Genomic DNA, 19,346 nt, shown 5'->3' on the forward strand with positions numbered 1-19,346 from the left:
ACGCGGCGCGCTAAGTAATTAGAACGATACCCACGTGGACGTGAACGTTCGCTCTGGAACGCGGCACAGCAGAGCAGGAACAAATAAAACCCCCAAACACTGCTATTTTTAGGCTCGCTTAAAACGTGCAGCTGGTGACTAACAGAATTGCATACCATTTTTATGTAATAGTACCCAAACACTTCAAGGTTTGTTTGTCTCCCTGCAGGTGATTCCTGCCTTAACCACTAGATTGCAGTAGCAGGAGTCACGGAAACAGCTTTCCCATTTAAAAAAAAAAACATAGTTTATTTACTTGCAGGTGTGTGGTTCCCTCCCCTCCCCTCCCAAATTGCTTTGCTGGGATCCAGGTGGCTCCTGGCTCAGCCAGACCAAGACCATGACACCAAGAAGAGCTTTTTTCGCCGGTGGAGTTAAAGCATTATTATAATTAAGGACGCAGGAATGGCCCAGCGCTTGTCCTGGGACAGAAGGACATCCTGGTAACGCCAACCTAGAGTAATCTTCAAATCGTAAACTTAAAGGAATAAGTAGTGGGGGGGAGCGGAACAAAAAGGTACTGGAAATAGCTTGAGGAGGGTGCCTAAAGAGATCCTGAGGAGCTGCAACACCCTACCTTTTTCCACCTTGAACTCAGGGTTTCATGGTGTTTTACAGTTACCGGGAGGCGGCAGCCACCCCGCGAAGCAGCGTTCCCGTTCCACACGCCAAGAACCAAGTTGGATAAACACTTTCTCCACAGCCAGCCTGCAAAACGCCCAGGCGAGAGGCACATTTAGCCCCCGGTGGCTGGGCGCTTGGCGAAAGCCGTACAGCTCAGATTAGCCCCTTCCTACGCTTTTTCCTTCTCAGAGTTTCACCCCATTAAGTCCCGTTTCCAGCCCTTTCCCCAGGCACTCCCGCACACCTCCCTGCTCCCCTCGCTCCCACCGCACACCTCCCCCTTTTACCACCCCCTTGCTTACTTAAACCTTTATTTCACACCCCCACCCCCCCGGGCCACCTCTCCCCCCGCTCCAACACACACCTTCCCTCCTGCCTCCTCCGCCCCCGGCCCGCACATCGCTCGCCCCCGGCTCCTTCCCCTCCAACAAAATGGCGCCGCCCTTCTCTCCCCTCCCGCCCGCCTTTTCCCGCCACAGGCGCCCACCCCCCGTCACGTGACGCCGCGCGCATGCGCCGGCGGCGGGCGGGAAGGGCCGGGCCGCGAGGCGACGCGTGAGGCGGCGGCGGCGGCCGTGGCGGCGGTGAGGGCCCCTTCCTCGTCCTCGTCCCGGTCCCCGTCCCCTCCGGCCCCCGGGCAGCCCCCCACGGGCGGCTGGAGTCCCCCCCCCTTCCCCTCGAGGAGAGGCCCCGGCGCTGGGCCGGCCCCCGACTCCCTCCTCCCCACACGCTCTCCTCAGGGACACCCTCCCCCGGCAAGCTCCGGCCCTCTGCAGCCTCCTGCCAGGCCCGGAGCAGCGCTTCCCTCAGGGGGAGCCCCCTCAGCCCCCCAGACCCAGCCCCAGGGCTGCCCCACAGCCTCCTGCCGGGCCCGGAGCAGCGCTTCCCTCAGGGGGAGCCCCCTCAGCCCCCCAGACCCAGCCTCAGGGCTGCCCCACAGCCTCCTGCTGGGCCCGGAGCAGCGCTTCCCTCAGGGGGAGCCCCCTCAGCCCCCCAGACCCAGCCTCAGGGCTGCCCCACAGCCTCCTGCCGGGCCCGGAGCAGCGCTTCCCTCAGGGGGAGCCCCCTCAGCCCCCCAGACCCAGCCCCAGGGCTGCCCCACAGCCTCCTGCCGGGCCTGGAGCAGCGCTTCCCTCAGGGGGAGCCCCCTCAGCCACCCCAAACCCACTACTCCTGGGGTAGCCTTTCCCTCCTTCCCACCTTCTTCTTCCACCTCAGCCCTGGGGCAGCCCCCCAGCCTATTTCTCGGTAGGGGAAACACTGCTACCCTTTTTGTTACCGCAGCTTTTTAGGAGAAGAAGCCCTTGTCCCCCAGCCCTGCCCATGGGGCCTCGGCCGCCCTCCTCAGCTCCTGGAGGCAGGGGCATGCCTTGTGTTCGCAGCGGCAATCGGGATACTTCCGCTTTCTCCTCCGATAAGGTGTGGCTGGTGGAGGGCTGGTTGTGGCACTGATTCGCTGAATGACATCAAATCTTATTTAACTTTTCCTTTCTTCCATTTTGCGTTGGTGGCTCGTCGTCCTCACGCCCTCCAGTCGTGCTGTAGGTGGAAACGAGACCACGCTTAACTGGCCGGAAGGTCGGCGGTGGGCATGGACCGGTATCCCTTCGGCAACGAGGACGCAGTTCGTTTGGAGATGCCTCTCCCTGGATTTCCCGAAAGCCCGGGGCTGCTCTGCAGTGAGGCTCTCAGCCGCGACTTGTGCCTAAACGCGAACGACATGACGTACGCAGGGCTGAGCGGCTCGGACGTGGTGCCTGGCCTTCCGGCCGCGGAAGCGGGCCGCGATTCTCTGGAGGCCGATTTAAACGCGCTCTCTCTGTACCTGGCGAAGGACCGCGACCCTGTTCAGCTCCTCGACGAGGCCGGCCCACGGCCCTCGCAGCACGGTGAGCGCGCCGCACTCGGCCTTCCTCCGCTCTTTTGAAGGGCGTCTTACGGACGGAAGCCGCCGGAGTTATTTAGTCGCTTTGTCTAGGCGGCGGAGCCCGTTACGTGGAAAGATCTTTGGGGTAAAGAGGTGGATACGTGTGGGGGTGTTTTCTTTTAATCGGTTTTGGGTTCTTGTAGCTTCAGCACTTTGAAAACGCTTCTCGTTGCCTCTTACCTGTAAAACGACGCTCAGATTGATAAGGCTGTAGAAGATGATAATAATTATAACATTTCTCTTTCAGAGGCATTTCACTTCTGTCCTATTTTCTAAAAATTATACCCTAGGCGGGAATATGTTTGTTGCTGGATTTTATTTTTTTTCCAAGAGTCCTTCCAACCTGCTCTCCGTCTGGAAACGGAAAACGCGAAGGCATTAAAATGACAGATTTGCTAAATATGCCGCAAACATCTGTATTACTGGCTTTCCCTGAAGCAAAGAGGCATTCCGTTTAATTCTTTCTGCATTCCAAATTCCCCGTGAAACGGCTTAAGCAGGATGGGCTTTTTCTAGGTCTGCCGTCGCGGGGAGAGCGCCTTTCGTAAAACGAACGCGCGACTTAATTGCTGACGTATAGCAAAGCTTGCAAACGAAGCGAGTGCAAGTCTCTAAGTAGCAGCACTCGAGTAAGAAAATGAGACTTTCTCGTAACGATTGGGGCCCGATTCACCAACGAATAACAGCTCGTAAGGGCTCGCTCCTCACTCGAATTCTCTCCCAAAGCCCAATCCCACGGGAAGCTCCGTGGTTACCACCCAGTCAAATTGCCGTGGATCGAATACCTTGAACAAAGCGGGTTGGAATTGTCTCATTCCCTCCCCTTCTTCCCCGGGAAGAGGGGAAAATGGTAAACTTGGTTACAAAAATGGCAAAGGCTGTAGCTTCTGGGGGGGTGGGACGTGGCTTTGGGTGTTTGTGGAGACCCCAAGTAGCTCCGGAGCTGCAAATCCGAGGAGGCAGAGCAGGTTTGCGGGACTCCCGTCCTCGTTTCCCTGTGGACAGTCAGTCGTCGCAGCCCGTGGGCCAGAACATGACAGAAAAAGAGACGTTTTTATTCACACTAAAGTGGGAAGCGTGTCGCCGCAAGAGTGACCTGAGGATATCGCTTTCTCCCTCCCTTCAGGGCCGGGGCTTCCCGCGCTGGCGGGACCGGAGGAGGCTGGAGGAGGAGGAGGCAGGTCTGCGGGGCGAGGAAGGCGTCCCCTCGGCTCTCCTCGGACCTTGCCGCCGAGCTGCAGCTGCTGCGGGAAGGTGTTCGGCAGCGCCAGCGCTCTCAGCAAGCACTGCCTGACGCACAGCCAGAAACGGGAGCATGTCTGTAGCCTCTGCCGCAAGGCCTTCAAGCGGCAGGACCACCTGTACGTAGGCGTCGGACGCTAAAACCCCCAAAATTGCTGCGGCCTGGTTTACCATGGGGAAATAAGATCCTCCTGGTTCGGGGGAGAAGTCGAGATGACTTTCGGGTTACGTTGCCGGAGAGGCGCCGGCGATGGCGACGCAGCGAGCGGGGCGGTTCTGTGCCCCGGCGGGGTTGTTTTTCCCGGTGGGGGAAGCGATTGGAGGGCACTTTAGTGAACCTCTTCTGAACAGAGGCCGAATTTCCGCTCTGTGCCACGTCTCTGCCTCGAGTGGAACCGTGCTAAAGCAAAGGAGCGCAATAGCTTAGGTGCAAAATGGCTCCCTTTTTGGGTGCGAAACCCTAATACGTGGTGTTTTCTTCTCTTGCTCACCGCAGGAACGGGCACATGCTGACGCACCAGAAAATAAAACCTTTCGTGTGCCCGGAACGAGGCTGCGGTAGGAGTTACTGCGATCACCGTTCGCTGCGCCGGCATTACGAACTGCAGCACAGCTTGTGCGCCGTGCCGGAGGCTCCGAAGGAAGGTGCCGGGGCGGGTTCCCCGCTTCTGCCCGCTCCGCGTGGCCAAGGCGGCGGGAAGGCGGCAGACGGACTGACCGCGCGCTCGGCGCTGGGCTCCTTCCCACCGGAAAGAGACCCGCTGAGGCGCGCTGCGAACAGCTTTGCCAACCCGCAGCTTCCCTCGGCGGCCTCGCCCTCCGCCGAGCGCGCGGGTGCTGCCTCGACGGGTTCCTCCCCAGCGAGCCGAGCCTCTTGCCTGGCACCCAACGGCGGCGCGCTTCCGCAGGCGGCGGGGGACGATCTGCCGCGGGATCGCCTCTCCTGCCGAAAGGCTGCCGCTTCTTCTGACGTCTGTGCCGTAATGACTCCCAGCGTCGCGGCTGTGATTGTGCCGGGCGAGAACCCGGTTACCGACAGGTCTTTTATTTCAGGAGCCCAGCTCCCCTCGCCGTCCGCGGGGCCGCAGCCCTGGCCCAGCGGCGCCCTGCCTTGTTTTCCTGCCCTCGGAGGGCAGAAGCCGCCCGCGGCCCAGCCGAGCGGTAACTTCCAGCGGGCGAGAAACGTGCCAGTTTGCGCTAAACCCAAAAGGAATAGCACCTGCCTCCCTCGCAAGCCTCCTGCCGCAGCACAGGATCTTTCGGAGGGCTTAGCCGGACCTTCCGGCACCTTCTCAGCCACCTACGAGTATCTGGACGCTTTGTGTTTCCCCGTTGCGCCGTTCAAAGCCGAAGGGGATGCGCCGAGTGATCCGGCCCTCGGTATTTTTGAGGAAGCCTTTCAGCCGGCAAAACCCCCCGACTCCCGCCCATGGGAGAACGCCGGCGAGTCGAGTTTTCCGGAGCTTCAGAAACGCGGCGTGCCGCAGAGCGAGGCTGGGCAGCCCTTCCCGAAAGCCCGGGAGCCTGCTGCGTGCCCGGAACTCTTCCGGGCGACGGCTGAGCCTCGGCAGGTCCTGTCTCGCGCCCAGGCGCCGGCTCCGTCCCCGCTGGCGGCTCCCGAGGCCGAGCGCCTGCCGGCGAACCCCCTGCGGTTTCAGCAGCCGCCCCCCTCGGCCCCCCGGCTTCCGCAGCTGACGGAGTACGGAGGGCTGTCCGCCTGCCCCCAAAAGGCCGGACCCCCGTTCCAGGGTGCTTCGTCAGAGGGGGAGGAACAAGGACCGCGGGCAGCCCCGGCTTTTCGCTCCCTCGCGAAAGAATACGTGGGATTGAGAGACGCCTCCGTTCCCGGTCAGCTCCGGCGCGGAGCGCCTGGAAGTGCCGCGGGAAGCCGCTCGTGGCGTCTGCCTGCCGTCCGCAGGGAGAAGCCGCCGTGCGGGCTGAGCGGCGCGGCTCCCCCCAGTCAGGTGGCCATGGCGTCCTTCTCGTCGGCTCCCGCGGCCGGCGGGACGCGCAGGCTGACCATTTTCAACAGGATTCAAGTACGTCGCCGCGCGCTCCCTCCGCTTGTTATTTCAGTTTGGGCCCCGGGGCCCGTCGCTGTCCTCCTGCGTGCTTTTCGGTGCTTTTTACTGCCGTCGGCAGCTCCGGATTCACCGATAACGGCGCTTTGACGCGCTTTGCGCGGCCAGAGCGCTCTGACGACGTTAATTAATCCGGTGCCAAAGGTTTGGGAATAATGGAACGAGATCGAGTCGTGGGATATTTAGTGACGTCATAGGTAGCCTCTCGCCTGCCTTCCTGGCTGGTGACGATCAAAAGCTGCGAGCTCCGTGCCCGTGGAAGGGGAACCGCGTTCTCGAGTGGGGTTAATTGGTCTCTGGTTGCCCGTGGGAGGGCAGGCAGACCCAGAGGCCACCTAAACGAACTTCTCGCCCTTAGGGACTCATCGCGGGAGGCCAAAGTCGCCATACGTTAATTGGGGGTGGTCGTGGAAGCTTGCGTTACGGATAAACGTGCCGGGGACTAAATACCCCCCAAGTTTGGGGTTGGTTTAAGGGCTCTTTGGTTATGAGTGGGATGTCGCGCTGACACGCGGCGACGAGGACGTCGTGCCCTGTCCCGAGGGGGTTGCTGCTGCCTCCCGCGCCGGGCCGAGGCGACTGGCAGCCCTCGGGGCCGGGAATTCTGAAGGCGCTGCGCTTAGACCCAGTCCGTGCCGCTCCCGTTTCCTTTCTGGCTCCTGGAAAAGGCGCGCTCTGCTGCGCGTGACGATCCCGTCCTCTGCGTGCGGCCGAGGAATCGGAGCGCGGCCGCCCCTGCGTGGAGCTCGCGACGGAAATAATTCCGTTCGCGACCCGTGTCAACGGGGACTCCCGCTCGCAGCGCGCGCGCGTTGTGGACGGCGTTTGTTAACGACCCTAAGGATTTGTGAGGTTTGTTAACGAGCGTCGCCGCGTGAGTGCGCGGTGTTATTTTCATGGAGAAAAGAGCTCGGATGTTCCATGCTTGACCAACCTGATCTCCTTCTATGACCGGGTGACCCGCGTAGGGGATGAGGGGAAGGCTGTGGATGTTGTCTACCTGGACTTTAGCAAAAGTACAGCGTCTCCCACAGCATCTCCTGGAGAAACTGGCGGCTTGTGGCTTAGACAGGTTTACTCTTCGCTGGGTGAGGAACTGGCTGGATGGCCGAGCCCAGAGAGTTGTGGTGAACGGCGTTAAATCCGGCTGGCGGCCGGTCACAAGCGGTGTTCCCCAGGGCTCGGTTCTGGTTCCAGTCTTGTTCAGTATCTTTATTGATGATCTGGATGAGGGGATCGAGTGCTCCCTCAGTAAGTTTGCAGATGACACCAAGTTGGGTGGGAGTGTTGATCTGCCGGAGGGTAGGAGGGCTCTGCAGAGGGATCTGGACAGGCTGGATCGATGGGCAGAGGTCACCTGTATGAGGTTTAATAAGGCCAAGTGCAGGGTCCTGCACTTGGGTCACAACAACCCCATGCAACGCTACAGGCTTGGGGAGGAGTGGCTGGAGAGCTGCCCAGCGGAAAGGGACCTGGGGGTGCTGGTTGACAGCCGGCTGAACATGAGCCAGCAGTGTGCCCAGGTGGCCAAGGTGGCCAACAGTGTCCTGGCCTGTATCAGGAATAGTGTGGCCAGCAGGAGTAGGGAAGTGATTGTGCCCCTGTACTCGGCACTGGTGAGGCCGCACCTTGAATCCTGTGTTCAGTGTTGGGCCCCTCACTCCAAGGAGGACGTTGAGGTGCTGGAGCGTGTCCAGAGAAGGGCAGCGGAGCTGGGGAGGGGTCTGGAGCACAAGTCTGATGGGGAGCGGCTGAGGGAACTGGGGGTGTTCAGTCTGCAGAAGAGGAGGCTGAGGGGAGACCTTATCGCTCTCTACAACTACCTGAAAGGGGGTTGTGGTGAGGTGGGGGTTGGTCTCTTCTCCCAAGTAACCAGCGATGGGACAAGAGGAAATGGCCTCAAGTTGCGCCAGGGGAGCTTTAGATTGGATATTAGGAAAAATTTCTTCACTGAGAGGGTGGTCAGGCATTGGCACAGGCTGCCCAGGGAGGTGGTGGAGTCGCCATCTCTGGAAGTGTTCAAAAAACGTGTGGACGTGGCGCTTCAGGACATGGTTTAGGGGACATGGTGGCGCTGGATTAATGGTTGGACTTGATGATCTTGAAGGTCCTTTCCAACCTTTGTGATTCTGTGATTTTTATTTCTTTTTAAAGACTGAATGTATTTTAAAGCTTTACTTGCGGGCAGAATAACAACTGCGTTTGATTATTGTGTCTTTACCCGCAGGGTGGAAATATCTACAGCCTCACGAACGCAGCAAAGGAGGAAAACTTGTCAGCTGGGTGGTAAGCACGTTGCGCCGAAGTTCTGAGGGTGGTTTAGCACCGACTCGGGCACGTTTCCTTTCCCGCAGGGTTGAGATTGACCACGGCCTTTTCATTTGGCCAGCTTGAGATTGTGCTAATTAACAGGCGTTTAATTAGAACGCCGAGACTTGCGACCAGGTTTCCAACTCTCCGTCCTAAAAGCGCGGCGACTGAAGGGTGACGGGGAGGTACGTGTTGAAGGTGGGACGTTCAAGGGTGTCGTAAGGAACGACCAGTCTTGTTCTCGCGCATTCCAACGCCAAAAGCTCAGACGTGGAGAAACGGAAAGCGAGGGCGACGCTACGGGGTTCGCCTCCCGAATTTAGCGGATTAGCTGCGCTCCCTCCTGCTGAGGAGTCTGCCCGTAAAGAGTGCCGCTGCATCGTAATCGTGGAGGCAGGCGCTCGATTTAGGGTTTAGACGTGACGAGCTGGTTATTTTTTAGAGCAGGTTTGTGACTCGCGTGGCCAGGTGGAGAGTACGGCGCGCTGCGAAGCTTCGGCTCCCTTTGCTCTCTTTGTCATCTGGCCGGAGCGATCGCTCTGCCCCGCTTCCGCCGCCGCCTCTCCCGAACGCCGAGCGCGCGACGCGGAGCTGGCCGCACACGACGCGTTTTTCCATTCGCCAGGCGGAGTCTTTCCAAAATCCCGCGGTGTACGAAACGCGCCGTATTGAAAGAAAAGGCTTCTGGAGTTTCTAGTGCCGGTCGTTCTGGTGTCGCGGTTGAAACGCGGCGTATGTAACGTTGAAAACAGTATTTGTACGTACCCGTTAGTAGGTACGGCTCGCGTAGCCGCTCGGAAGAGACGGCGTCTTAACCCCATCTCTTATTGGAAGCGGTACGTTTCTCATGCTGTGATGGACGTCCCGCTGGGGGTTTTGCTCTAATTAGCTTCTCTCGCCGCTAAACGAGCGGCAAGCGGTTTCCCGAGCAGACGTGAAACGAGCTCTGCGGCAGGAAACGCGAGCCCGGGTCTAACGCTGATGGCGATTAAATAATTTCTTTTAAAAAAGCGGCTCAACTTCGTAATGTTAATTTTCCATCCCTTTATCTCGATTTTTTTTCGCTTTAGCTACGAGGCCGGTGCTGCTCCCGCCGATGGCGGCGGCTGGGAAAGCGGCTTTCTCCGCGGGAGCTGCGGTCAGCCGGCTTATACCGAGAACGGCCTGGAGAGCGGCGGCGGCGGCGAGCGATGGCGCCCGCCGCCCAGGAAGGAGGAACAGCAGGTAAAGGGAAACGGAATCCTCCAGAATACAGGAATCTGAATTAAGGTCCTGAGGATTCTTGAAGGGGGGATAAAAGCTGTGGAGTAGCTGCTTCTCCGTCCTGAAAATTTGGGTGAGCGAGAGGGTGGGGTCCGGGACCGCCGTGCCGCTGAAGCCCTTCGAGCGGGTGTTACGTAGCGGCTGTTCTTGACTAATTGTGCTGTTTGGAAAGCTGCTGCTTCCCGCCGTGCTGCTTGCACTGCAGCTGTAGATAAAACAATATTAGGGAAACTTAACGCCCGTAGGAGCCCTTGTTATCGTCGTGGTTTTACGGAATGGAGAGCGATTCAGGAGCGCCTTGTCGGCATCGTTCGCGAAGCGCTTTGAGCTCCTCGGATAACGCCCTCGTTCGTGTTTGTGGTCAGGCGTGCGGCGCGGGAGACGTCGGCGCGCGGAGGCTGTCGCTGGAGGCAGCCGGAGATGGCCGCCGTCCTTCAGAACCCGAGGTGCCTTTAGGGGACGTCGCGGCGGCTCCTCTGGTGATGCCCGTCTCGGTCCCGGTGACGCCTACGAACGCGCAAGCGGGGAACGAGGTGGGTGCCGATCGCCTTCCACCAGTATTTTAAGGATTTAGCGGTAGCGCCTTCGTTAGCCAACGTCGCTGGGAGCCATTCTTTCGGCAGCTGGTCACCAGCGTGCGAGGTCCGCTGCCTTAGCCAGCAAACAGTAGTTGCGCTGCGTTCTGGCTCACTTAAAGCCCCCAAATTGTAGTCGGGTAAGGCCACGGTGATGGGCTTGGTGGGAGTTACTGCACCGCTGGGCTTGGTGGAGGTCCCAGGGTCCGTGTCCGAGCCATTCACCGGAGATCCGGCGCCTGTTAACCACCTGGAGCTGTGCGAAAATAAAAGCTGCCGTGGGAAGTATCGACAGTACGATGCAGGACAGACGCTGGGCGCCAAAGCCGAGCAAAATGCTCGGAATTTTACAAGGCAATTTAAGGGATTTGAAGATGTTTCAGAATTTACTTCCCTTTCTTTCAGCTCTGACCGCAAGAAAAACGTGCCGAGGGTTTCGTTTCAACAGCTCTCGTTCTCACGAGCGTGTCCGTTGGCTTCCCCGGAGCCGTCTGCGCGAGCGAGGACTGGAGGAGAGGGTCCTCGGTGCTCCGCACGCGAGTCCTGGGATTTGGTGCTCGTTATTGAGCTCGGAATAATAAATGAAGGCACGGAGAGGAGCAGCAGATAAAAAACCGATGCGGTCGCAAGCTTTTTCCGCTGGGTTTTTGGGTGCCTTGACCTTGTTCTGCTTCTTTTCAGCCATCGGCAAGGGTTTGACAGTTGGTTTGGAATTCTTTGTCCAGGTTACCGGGAGGGAACGCCCGGAGAGGAAGGATCTCCAAGGAAACCCACACCAAAAAAAGCCAAAGAGGCAAACGCGGCCGAAATCCCTTCTCATCCCACCTCCACCGGCCCCCGAGGCCCGGCCGGGGCCGGGCGGGTGTTACCAGAGTAACCTTCGCTCGCCCGTGTTCCTGGTGGATCATGTGCTGAGGGACTTGTTCCAGCGCTCGCCTTACACGCCGCCTCCGATGCTCAGCCCCGTGCGGGCAGGATCAGGCCTCTATTTCAGCACGCTCTGCTCTTCCGCCGCTAGCGGTGACCCCAGCCAGCCGTTCAGCGCTGCGCTAGGTAAAATCCTCGTGTCCGCGCTCGGGAGAGAACAGAACGGGAGGGAATCCAGCCGGCTGTCCTACAGCCACAGAAACTGGATGACCCGCAGTCACTTCCTCTGAGATATGGGGCGTTCTAAATCAAAATGGTTTCCGCCTTCCCATCGGATGAGCGGCGGCAGCGTACGCCGGCCGCTGGAAACGCGGGCGTCTCCACGTAGCCTCTCACGTTCCGCGCGGCCGACCGGATTTTATTGTGCCGGTTTGCCGTACAAATTTATCTGAATCCGAGTATTGAACAACCCTGGCGTAAAACCGTGGGAGGCGCTGCCGCGAGCACCTGCCTGTCTGACGCCCGAGCCACATCGGGCGCGGCTGCGGGGTCGTATCCGGACGGTCTCGAGAGCTTCCAGGCGCAAAGGGAAGCGGGTTGACCGAGGGGGGCTCGGGGAGAACGGCTGGCGGCGAGGAGGAGGTGAAGCCAGGCTGAAGGACGGTCTCGGCAGAACGATTTTCACCTTGGGCGTGATTTTTTTTTTTTCCTGTCTTTCAGGCAGAATGGACGGGGACTTTGGATTTTGCCTGGTGAAGGATAACGCCGAAATCGGCGTTCAGCCGTGAGTTATGGCAGAGCGATTAGAGTAACCGTGAACAGGGGAGGAGGGAGCCGCCGGTTAGGAGTCGGTGCGCGCTTGGCTCAAGCGCGTGGGCCGCGCAGGCCTTCGAGGTTGACATTGACCTTCCCTCTCCCACGTTCCTGTGGCTCGGCCGCTTCTCTCGCCGTCCTGCAGCACCGGCGAGACGAATAAATAGCGTTTTTTGGCCAGACAATACCACGTGCTGGCCAGAACGGAGCTGCAGCGACGTGCCCGGTGCCGTCGCGTGACTTCATCTACGAGTTAGGCTGGCGTCATAAATAACGATGCCTGCCCGGCTCCTCCTCCGCCGCGTTCAGCCGTCCTTTGTTGGTCCGTGCTCGCAGCCTTCGCTCCCTTTGGCCGCTCGCCGCGAGGCTCGAAGCGAACCACCCAAATTTTGTCGGGTTTTGCGGCGGGGAGAACAAACTTGCTTGGGGACAAAGGGATTCCCGGGGTGGCACGGCGGTGCCGCTGGCGCGAAGAGGCGCCTGTGGAAGTTGTTAGGGGAGAGCTAGGCGTGCTTCGCGGGGAGACGCGTTGCGTATGTGCCGTACGTCTTCCTCGCTCGTCGTGTATCCCCTCGCCCCAAGCGCAGCGTGCCGTCGCGGCGTGTCTGTCCGCAGCTCGCCTGCCTTCCTCACCGCCTCTTTCTTCCTGCTTTAGGCACATCAATGTTGGAAGCTGCTTTCAGGCGGAGATTCCAAACCTCCGGGATAGATCCCATTTGGAAAAGGACGAGGAGGCAGCGTCGTTGGTGTGGAAGCCCTGGGGAGACATCGCCACGAACCCGGAAACGCAGGACAGAGGTTTCTCGGATGCTTTTCTGCCCAGGCTGACCCCAAAATACCCGGGTTCAAAAACTCCAGGGTTTTTTTGGGGGATTTTTTGCATGCTCAGATTCTCTCCCTCCTTTTCTTCGCCCCCTTCCCACGAGGGAAGGAGATTCCTGGCCCCCCTCCGCTGGGACAGCGAGCAAGCAGTAACTTTTGCTCTCGGTAGCAGCTTCCGTGATGGCCTGGGGCGTTCCCAACCCCTGTACCGCACCCCGTCCGCCTCGCGTCGCGCCTTCCCTCCTTTCCGGACGGATACTGACTGTCTCTCGGTTTTCCTTGCGTTTGCAGTAACGGCACTGCTCAACATGGCCTGCTCCAGCGTCATGCCGGGGGGAGGAAGGAACCTGGAGCTCGCCCTGCATTGCCTGCACGAAGCGCAGGGCAACGTTCTGGTAAGAAGCCGCTCTTTGGCCATAACTGGCCAATTTGGCCAAAATAAGACGGACTGGGGCAGCCTTTGTTACTGGGGCGAGCTGGGAGCTGCTCCCAGTTCCCTGTTCCACGGGCTGGAGTCCGGCCGCTGTTAAACTCGCGGAGTTGCCGCTTGCCGCGGTCTTGCCTTAACGCCGCTGGGCGTGAGGTACCCCGTCCCGGTGCGTAAATAAGAGCTTGTTCTGTAAATTACCTGGCGATTTGGAGTGTAAGTCCCGCCGGCCCGAGCGCTGGGAAAGAAGGAATTGCCGCGTTCCGTAAAACCCCGGGTCCGCGCTAGGGAAGCGTCCCGCGCTTGGCAACCGCGACGTCCCTAGGCGCTCCCCGCTGAGCCGAAAACGGCTCCGGCGGGGTGGGGGGGGGTCCCGCAGCCCCAGAGATCTCCTGAGGTTCCGTCCTCTTGAAACGCTTCGGTGTGGACTGAGGAAATACTTCCACAAACGCCCAGCGGGCACAGGCGATCCCGAAACGCGCGCCCAATACGCGCGACGTCTTCCTACAGCGGGCTGAATCCCTGAGGAGCAAAACACCCAAAAAAAAAAAAAAAAAAAAAGAGAATTTTACCTTTTTTGCTCCTCCGGAGAGGAATCTGAAGTCTTGTTATGTTCCGTCTTGCAGGAGGCTCTGGAGATGCTGCTTTTTGGGGGGCCTCCGAAGTCCGAATCCCATCCCCTGGCTAATTATCACTACGCAGGTAAAGCGGAAGCAGCGCTCGCTCCTTCCGCTGGCGCGCTGAGCGGTGCCGCAGCTCCCTCCCTCTAGGCCGCTTCGAAGGACTTAATTTAAAATAAAACCCAAAACGCGCGAGCGACGAGCGGCGCTCTGCCGGGCGGCGAGAGCAGTAGCAAAGCACTTCGCTTTTAATCGGTTTACGGCGCTTTTTTGACGCGGGGAACGCCTCGCTCTCCTCTTTCAGCCCCCCTCCCGCTCGCCCGCCGCCGGGAGGAGCGCGCCGAAGCGCGGCGATGCCCGATACCGGTGGCCCGTCCGCTCTCCCTTTCGGCCGTGCGGACCGTGCTGGCGGTCGCCGCCGCCGATGAGCTCACTGGCGGCGCCTGGTCGCGGCTTTGCGGCGGAGGAGCGGCGTCGCTACGTGACTAATGAATCGCGCTCTCTTGGGCTGCGCGGGATGCCGGAATCGGCCTGTTGCTGTTTATTACTAGGTTCGGATACTTGGACGCCTCTGGAGAAGCAGCTGTTTCAAAAGGCTTATCGTGCGCACAAGAAGGATTTTTACCTGATCCAGAAGCAGGTAAAGCCGTTGGACGCGGCGGGCTCACGGGCTGCGAGCGTTGCCGGTTTTCGCCCGGAAATGCGGATTTTAAACGGCGCGCTGGAGCCCTCTTCTCCGAAACCCAGCGCTTGCTCCTCGGGGGTAAAGGGAGAGACCGCTGCAGGGCGTTACCGCCCTCGTTAACAACAGCGCGTTTAATGTCTCCGCTACAAAACGCGGACGCTGCGGTAATAACGAAGCGCTACGCTGACCGCCCGCGCGGCGCGTACGGGTCCGCCCTTCCGGCGCCGCTTTGCGGCCTTTTCAGGAGAGGGAGGTTTGTTTTCTGTCTGACCTCGCCCCTGCGTTGCGATAACCGGGGAAGGAAAATCCCCGCTGGACGGATCTGTTGTGTGTCTGTGCCTTCGCCGCTTCGCCGCAGGGTCTCCATTATAGATTGCTTCTGTTTTTCTCGCAATAGATTCAGACTAAGAATGTGTCGCAGTGTGTTGAATATTACTATACCTGGAAAAAAAAAAGTAGATTTGCCTACAGTCGAGCTTACGTAATAGAAAAAAAGGTCAAGAGACAGAAGGATGAGGTGGAAGAGGCTGAAGAAAAGGTAGAAAAACCGCTGGGGGTTTGTGCGAGATGCCGCTCCTCCAGGAACGCGTCTCCCGGCGCTCTGCGAGAGGAGCAGCGGGCGCTGCCGTCCGCTTTTTATTCTGCTGCTCTGATAAAGGTCGCGGATAAAGCAGCGTTGCGGAGCGCCGTCGCTAGAGCGGGCTTTTGCTCGTTGGGGATGGCGTATTCTTAAGGCACTGGCGCCCACGCTGAGCGGAACCTCGTTCCCCGCTACGGCTAACGATTCCCTTCGCGTTCAGCTCGGTGCCGGGGATTCTCGGGGATATCCTGTGGCATCCCGGTGCTCCGCCAGAGGAACCGCTGGCCGCGGGGCCTCTGACACACGCCAGGAGACAGGGATTTGGGTCGCGGTTGGGGGTTTTTTATTTTCTTTCTCGCGGTAGAAACCGGGTAACGTTGTAACTTCAGCGCTCGGTAACTCTCCGCGTTAAACCTCTTGCGTAGACAGGAGGGAAGCGCTGCGGTAGCACGGACAGCACGGTTCTTCCGTTCGAGACGCGCGTTTGCCCCCCACCCTCCCGGCCGAACTAAAGCCTTTTTTCGGCGCTTTGGAGCTGTATAACGCTCTGGATTGAGCGTCCGGAGGCGTTCGCCTGGGCCGACGTGTTTTTGGGCTGCGTGTCGCGCGGGCGAACTGCCTGGGCCGTTCGCGGGGGGGTTTTGTTCCGAGCTAGTTTCTCACTTCAGCGACTCGCCTCGCTGAAGAGGAGGAGAACGCTGATAAAGGCTCTCTGTCGTACAGACCGCGTGCAGCGCCAGGAAGAGGCGGCCGCCGCCTGAGGAAAGCGCGAAGACGACGCCGAGGAGCTACAGAAAGGCGCCGGGCAGCGCAGGCGGTCCGTCCCGCCGTGCCCGCGAGCCCTCGTGCCGGGCTGGGAGCGCCGACGACCGGGCTGTGTTTCGGTGCTGGGAGTGCGAAAGGTAGCTTGCGTTCTAGAAACCCGCCGGCTTTTGGCTAAAACGGCTTTAAACCTCCAGCGCCCGCGCTCCGGGGGCGGGGGGACGCGGCGCGAAGGGCAGTCGGAGGGTCACCCCCGCCCCTCGGCCTCCCTGCCGTTTTCCGTGCCGTCGCAACCGCCTTTCCACCCTAACGTCTGTCCGGTCGAACCGCCCGCGTTCCACGTGGGCAGGCGCGCGAACGGAGCGATGTAAACCGTGTCGCGCCACGCATCAAAATACGCGGAGGTTGACAAAAGCAGAGATAACGAAGCTTTAGGTTTAAGGGCGCTTGCCGAATTTAAGAAAAGGAATTACAAAAAAAAAAAAGAATAAAAATCCCTGTTTGTTTTCTAACCTCCAGGGTGTTCGACAAGGTAAAAGGTAGGAACGCTCACATGAAGAGCCATCGCCCGCAGGAGCAGGCGGAGCCTCTCGTGAAGATTAAATGGCCCCTGAAGTGTTCTGAAAGCGAGGCGAGCACGGACGGAGCGCAGGTGCTCCCCTGCCCCAGCGGTAACTGGGAAGCTGTGGTTTCAGAGCAGCGAGGTTAGTTTTCTCCGTTTAGGAAAAAAACCCACAGAAACCTTCTCTAGCATCCGGGCAGCGGCTGAGCTCCGCGGAGGATGAGCGGGCGCGAGGTTGCCCCCGCTCTTCGGTCTAACCCATCGGGAACGCGGCAGCCGTCCCGCCACCGCCGAAAAATCAAAAGGCTTTCCGAAGAAAAGCCCTGGCTTCGCGCGCGTAGCGCGTTTTAAAAAAATCTTCAGTTGGGTTTTCTCAGCGTTCGGCACCGCGGTTGGCGGCGGGTTTGACAGAAAGCGAGGCGAAGGCATCACGCGTTCCTCGCCCGTCTCGACGCCGCGAAGACGCGCGCTAAATGAGGCGCGGTTGAGCGCGGCTGGAAGACAGGCTGTTGTACCAGCGCCGGGAGCTCTTGGCTTCTGCCTCTTCTTCAGAGGAGCCCTTCGCCTCCGGTTACAGCGAAAGTGGGTGCCCTCGGCCCTCGCTTTTTGCTGTCGGTTTGGGGTTTGGTGGTGTTAGAGAGAAGAGAGAACGGGGGAATCTCCGAGAAACTGGCGGCTTAGTTCGTGTCTCGTTTTGCCGTAAGGTCGTAGCCGCGCCCGGCGGTTCGGATCGCGAGCCCAGCGCCCTTCTCATCCCAGTAAGGCTGTGGGTTGGTGGGTTTTTTGATGTGTTTTCTTACTTTGCTTATTAAATTGGTTCTGGAGTAGCAGATGATGTAAAAGTTCTTGGCCTGCCCTTGCTGCTTACGCTGTAAATAATTAAATCATTAAAGCGGAATTCGTTACGCTCGGTGGCGCGCGGTGGACGTCGGTCTCGAAAGAAGAACGCGGGCGTGCGCGCGCTTCGCGGGCCCAGTCCCCCGGTCGGTGGGTGGGGAGGGCGTGAAGGTGGATCCTTATTCCTCCCCAAAACTCTCGAGAAAGTTAAAGCTCTGTCACTTGTCGTTGCGTCGAGGTCCAAACGCGAACCTTCGTTTTGCGGTTGCCGTAGGGCGAGGGACGGAGCGCACGCTCGGCGGCGGGGTCCCCCCGTTGGTTTTGCGGCGGGGCGGGTTTCAACGTGTTTGCTTTGCCGCGTGTCGTCCTCGTTACCCGGCGCCGGCAGTGTTGGCGTTTCGTGAGATTTAAAGCACCGGGGCCGGTTGCGGAGCGCTGCGCCGGCGTCTCGTCGTGTCAAACAGTCAAAGCCGCCTTTTTTTTCGTCGTCTAGCCCTTACGATGCCCAGGGGAAAGCGGAGACGGGCCCGTCGGTGCCGTTCCCCGATGACGTCAGCGCGGGCAAGCGGCTGTGAGGACTGAAAGCTTTACCGGTGACGCGACGGGAGTGGGGGGGAAAAAAAAGCCGGAAATGGGGGGCTGCTTCCTTTCAGGAACAAAAAGGGGATGCTGCAGCTCTGGCCCATCTTAGGTACGTCTGTGAAGGTCCCGACCTCCGCCGCGTGAAGACTCGCGGCAATTAGCCCTCGTTAGCGCACCCCAGAGGAAACCCAGAGGTCTGGGCCGTTCCCCCCGCTCCCGCTGCGCCCCGGCAGCGCCGCGCCTGCCCGCCTCGGCGCGGCTTAGCGGGGATTCCTGTTCCGAGGCTCGCCGCCGTTTCTCATCGCCTCCAAAAAGTCAAAATTCTGATGCAAGAAGAGAATTTGGTCCAGGTTCTCCGGCGCCAGGACGGCTCGCCGATGCTGCAGGGCGCTTTCGCCGGCGGCGAAGGCCTGGTCGGGCGGCACGGCGGTGGCCGGGACGGCGAGGTACTGCCGGCTCAGCCGCGCCACGGCCGGGAAGCGATGCTCGTTGGTCTTCCACCAGTCCAGCGGGTCGGTGCTGCGCTTGCAGAGGGGCTCCACGATGTAGTTTTCCAGCTGCTGGTGGATCTCGGGCATGCTCTCGGTCGGGTCCTTCCCCAAGAGGACGTCGTACACGCTCTGTGACGGCGCGCTCGAGCATCTCTCCTTGTGAGCCGGCAGCCGGCCGCCCGCGTCCGCGCCCTCGGCTTCGTAGCCTGAGCCCGGCAGCCAAAACTGGGGAGCGGAGGGGGACGGGTGGTCGAAAACCTGCGACAGCATGGCCTTGACTCTCCTGTGCAGCTCGCTTCTCAGGCCGGGGCTGAGGAACCTCATCTCCTTGAAGCGCGGGTCCAAAAAGGAGGCGATAACCGCTGGACTTTCTAGCACTTTCTCGTCCTCCGACAGCCCCCAGCGCTGCGTCAGCTCCGACCTGATGTTGCCCACCACCGTCTTGATGACGGCGCCGGCCTCTTCCGACTGCTGTCCGATGGCGGCGACGATCCCGTGGATGCAAGGCATCAGAGACGATATGGATACGTTCTGCTCCTCGCGCAGGAAGGCGGTGGCGATCTTAACGGTCCTCATGACCGGCACCAGGTCCTGCAGCAGCTTCCACTGGTGGTCGGCCAGGTTGCGGACGCCCTTGGGGTGCTCCTCCAGCACGGACATGATGGCCCACTTCAGGTCCAAGAGGCTCTCGCACATTTCGATGGTGGTTATCCAGCGAGACGCCGCGTCCGGCACCAGCTTCAGCTTGGTTTTGTTGATGGCTTCGAGCTTGCTGTTCAAGGAGCAGGTGGCTTTCGCGTCCCGCTGGAAGTAGCTGACGATGCCGCGCGCGGCGCTCAGCGCTTCTTGGACCTGCTCGACCTCCAGCCCCGCTTTGACGCAGAGCTGCAGGGTGCGAGCGGCGCAGCACAGGCTGCTCCAGCCGTACGCGTGCCGCAGCCGCCGCGAGTGCGCCGCCGCGCCCTGCGGGCTGTCGTGCACGACGCAGAAGACGGATTTGCCCGGCAGCCCGAATTCGGAGAGGACGGCGCACAGCTTCTCCCCTAAATCGCCCTCCGCTTTGTCCTCCCGCACTTGCTGCGTCTCCATGGCGCAGCGCGCCCGCCGCCATTCCGCGTCGATGAAGTTGGCCGTGACGGTCAGGTAGGTCTGGCTGAGCTGGGAGACCCAGAACTCCAGGCAGAGCACGCGGCCTGAGCCGACCGCAGGTAGCGCTCCAGGTGCTGCTTGACCACGT

The 19,346-nt window shown here is 60.1% G+C and overlaps 1 protein-coding gene across 1 annotated transcript; it reads left to right on the forward strand.

Annotated features, from left to right (window-relative positions):
• Window positions 1–2,254: 2,254 nt before the first annotated feature.
• ZNF541 (zinc finger protein 541) lies at window positions 2,255–17,611 on the forward strand (the record flags this gene model as incomplete). The annotated part of the gene is made up of 18 exons (XM_082012084.1): window positions 2,255–2,552; window positions 3,717–3,951; window positions 4,329–5,871; window positions 8,141–8,199; window positions 9,294–9,447; window positions 9,852–10,019; window positions 10,198–10,339; window positions 10,743–11,114; window positions 11,649–11,712; window positions 12,397–12,539; window positions 12,855–12,958; window positions 13,617–13,692; window positions 14,162–14,250; window positions 14,693–15,018; window positions 15,240–15,246; window positions 16,104–16,341; window positions 16,752–16,821; window positions 17,530–17,611. The coding sequence occupies 18 exons, from the start codon at window positions 2,255–2,257 to the stop codon at window positions 17,609–17,611; spliced, it is 4,170 nt and encodes a 1,389-aa protein (XP_081868210.1).
• Between the last annotated feature and the right edge of the window lie 1,735 nt (window positions 17,612–19,346).

This window comes from Phaethon aethereus, assembly GCF_964289735.1.
Source record: "Phaethon aethereus genome assembly, chromosome: 31".
NCBI classification, from domain to species: domain Eukaryota; kingdom Metazoa; phylum Chordata; class Aves; order Phaethontiformes; family Phaethontidae; genus Phaethon; species Phaethon aethereus.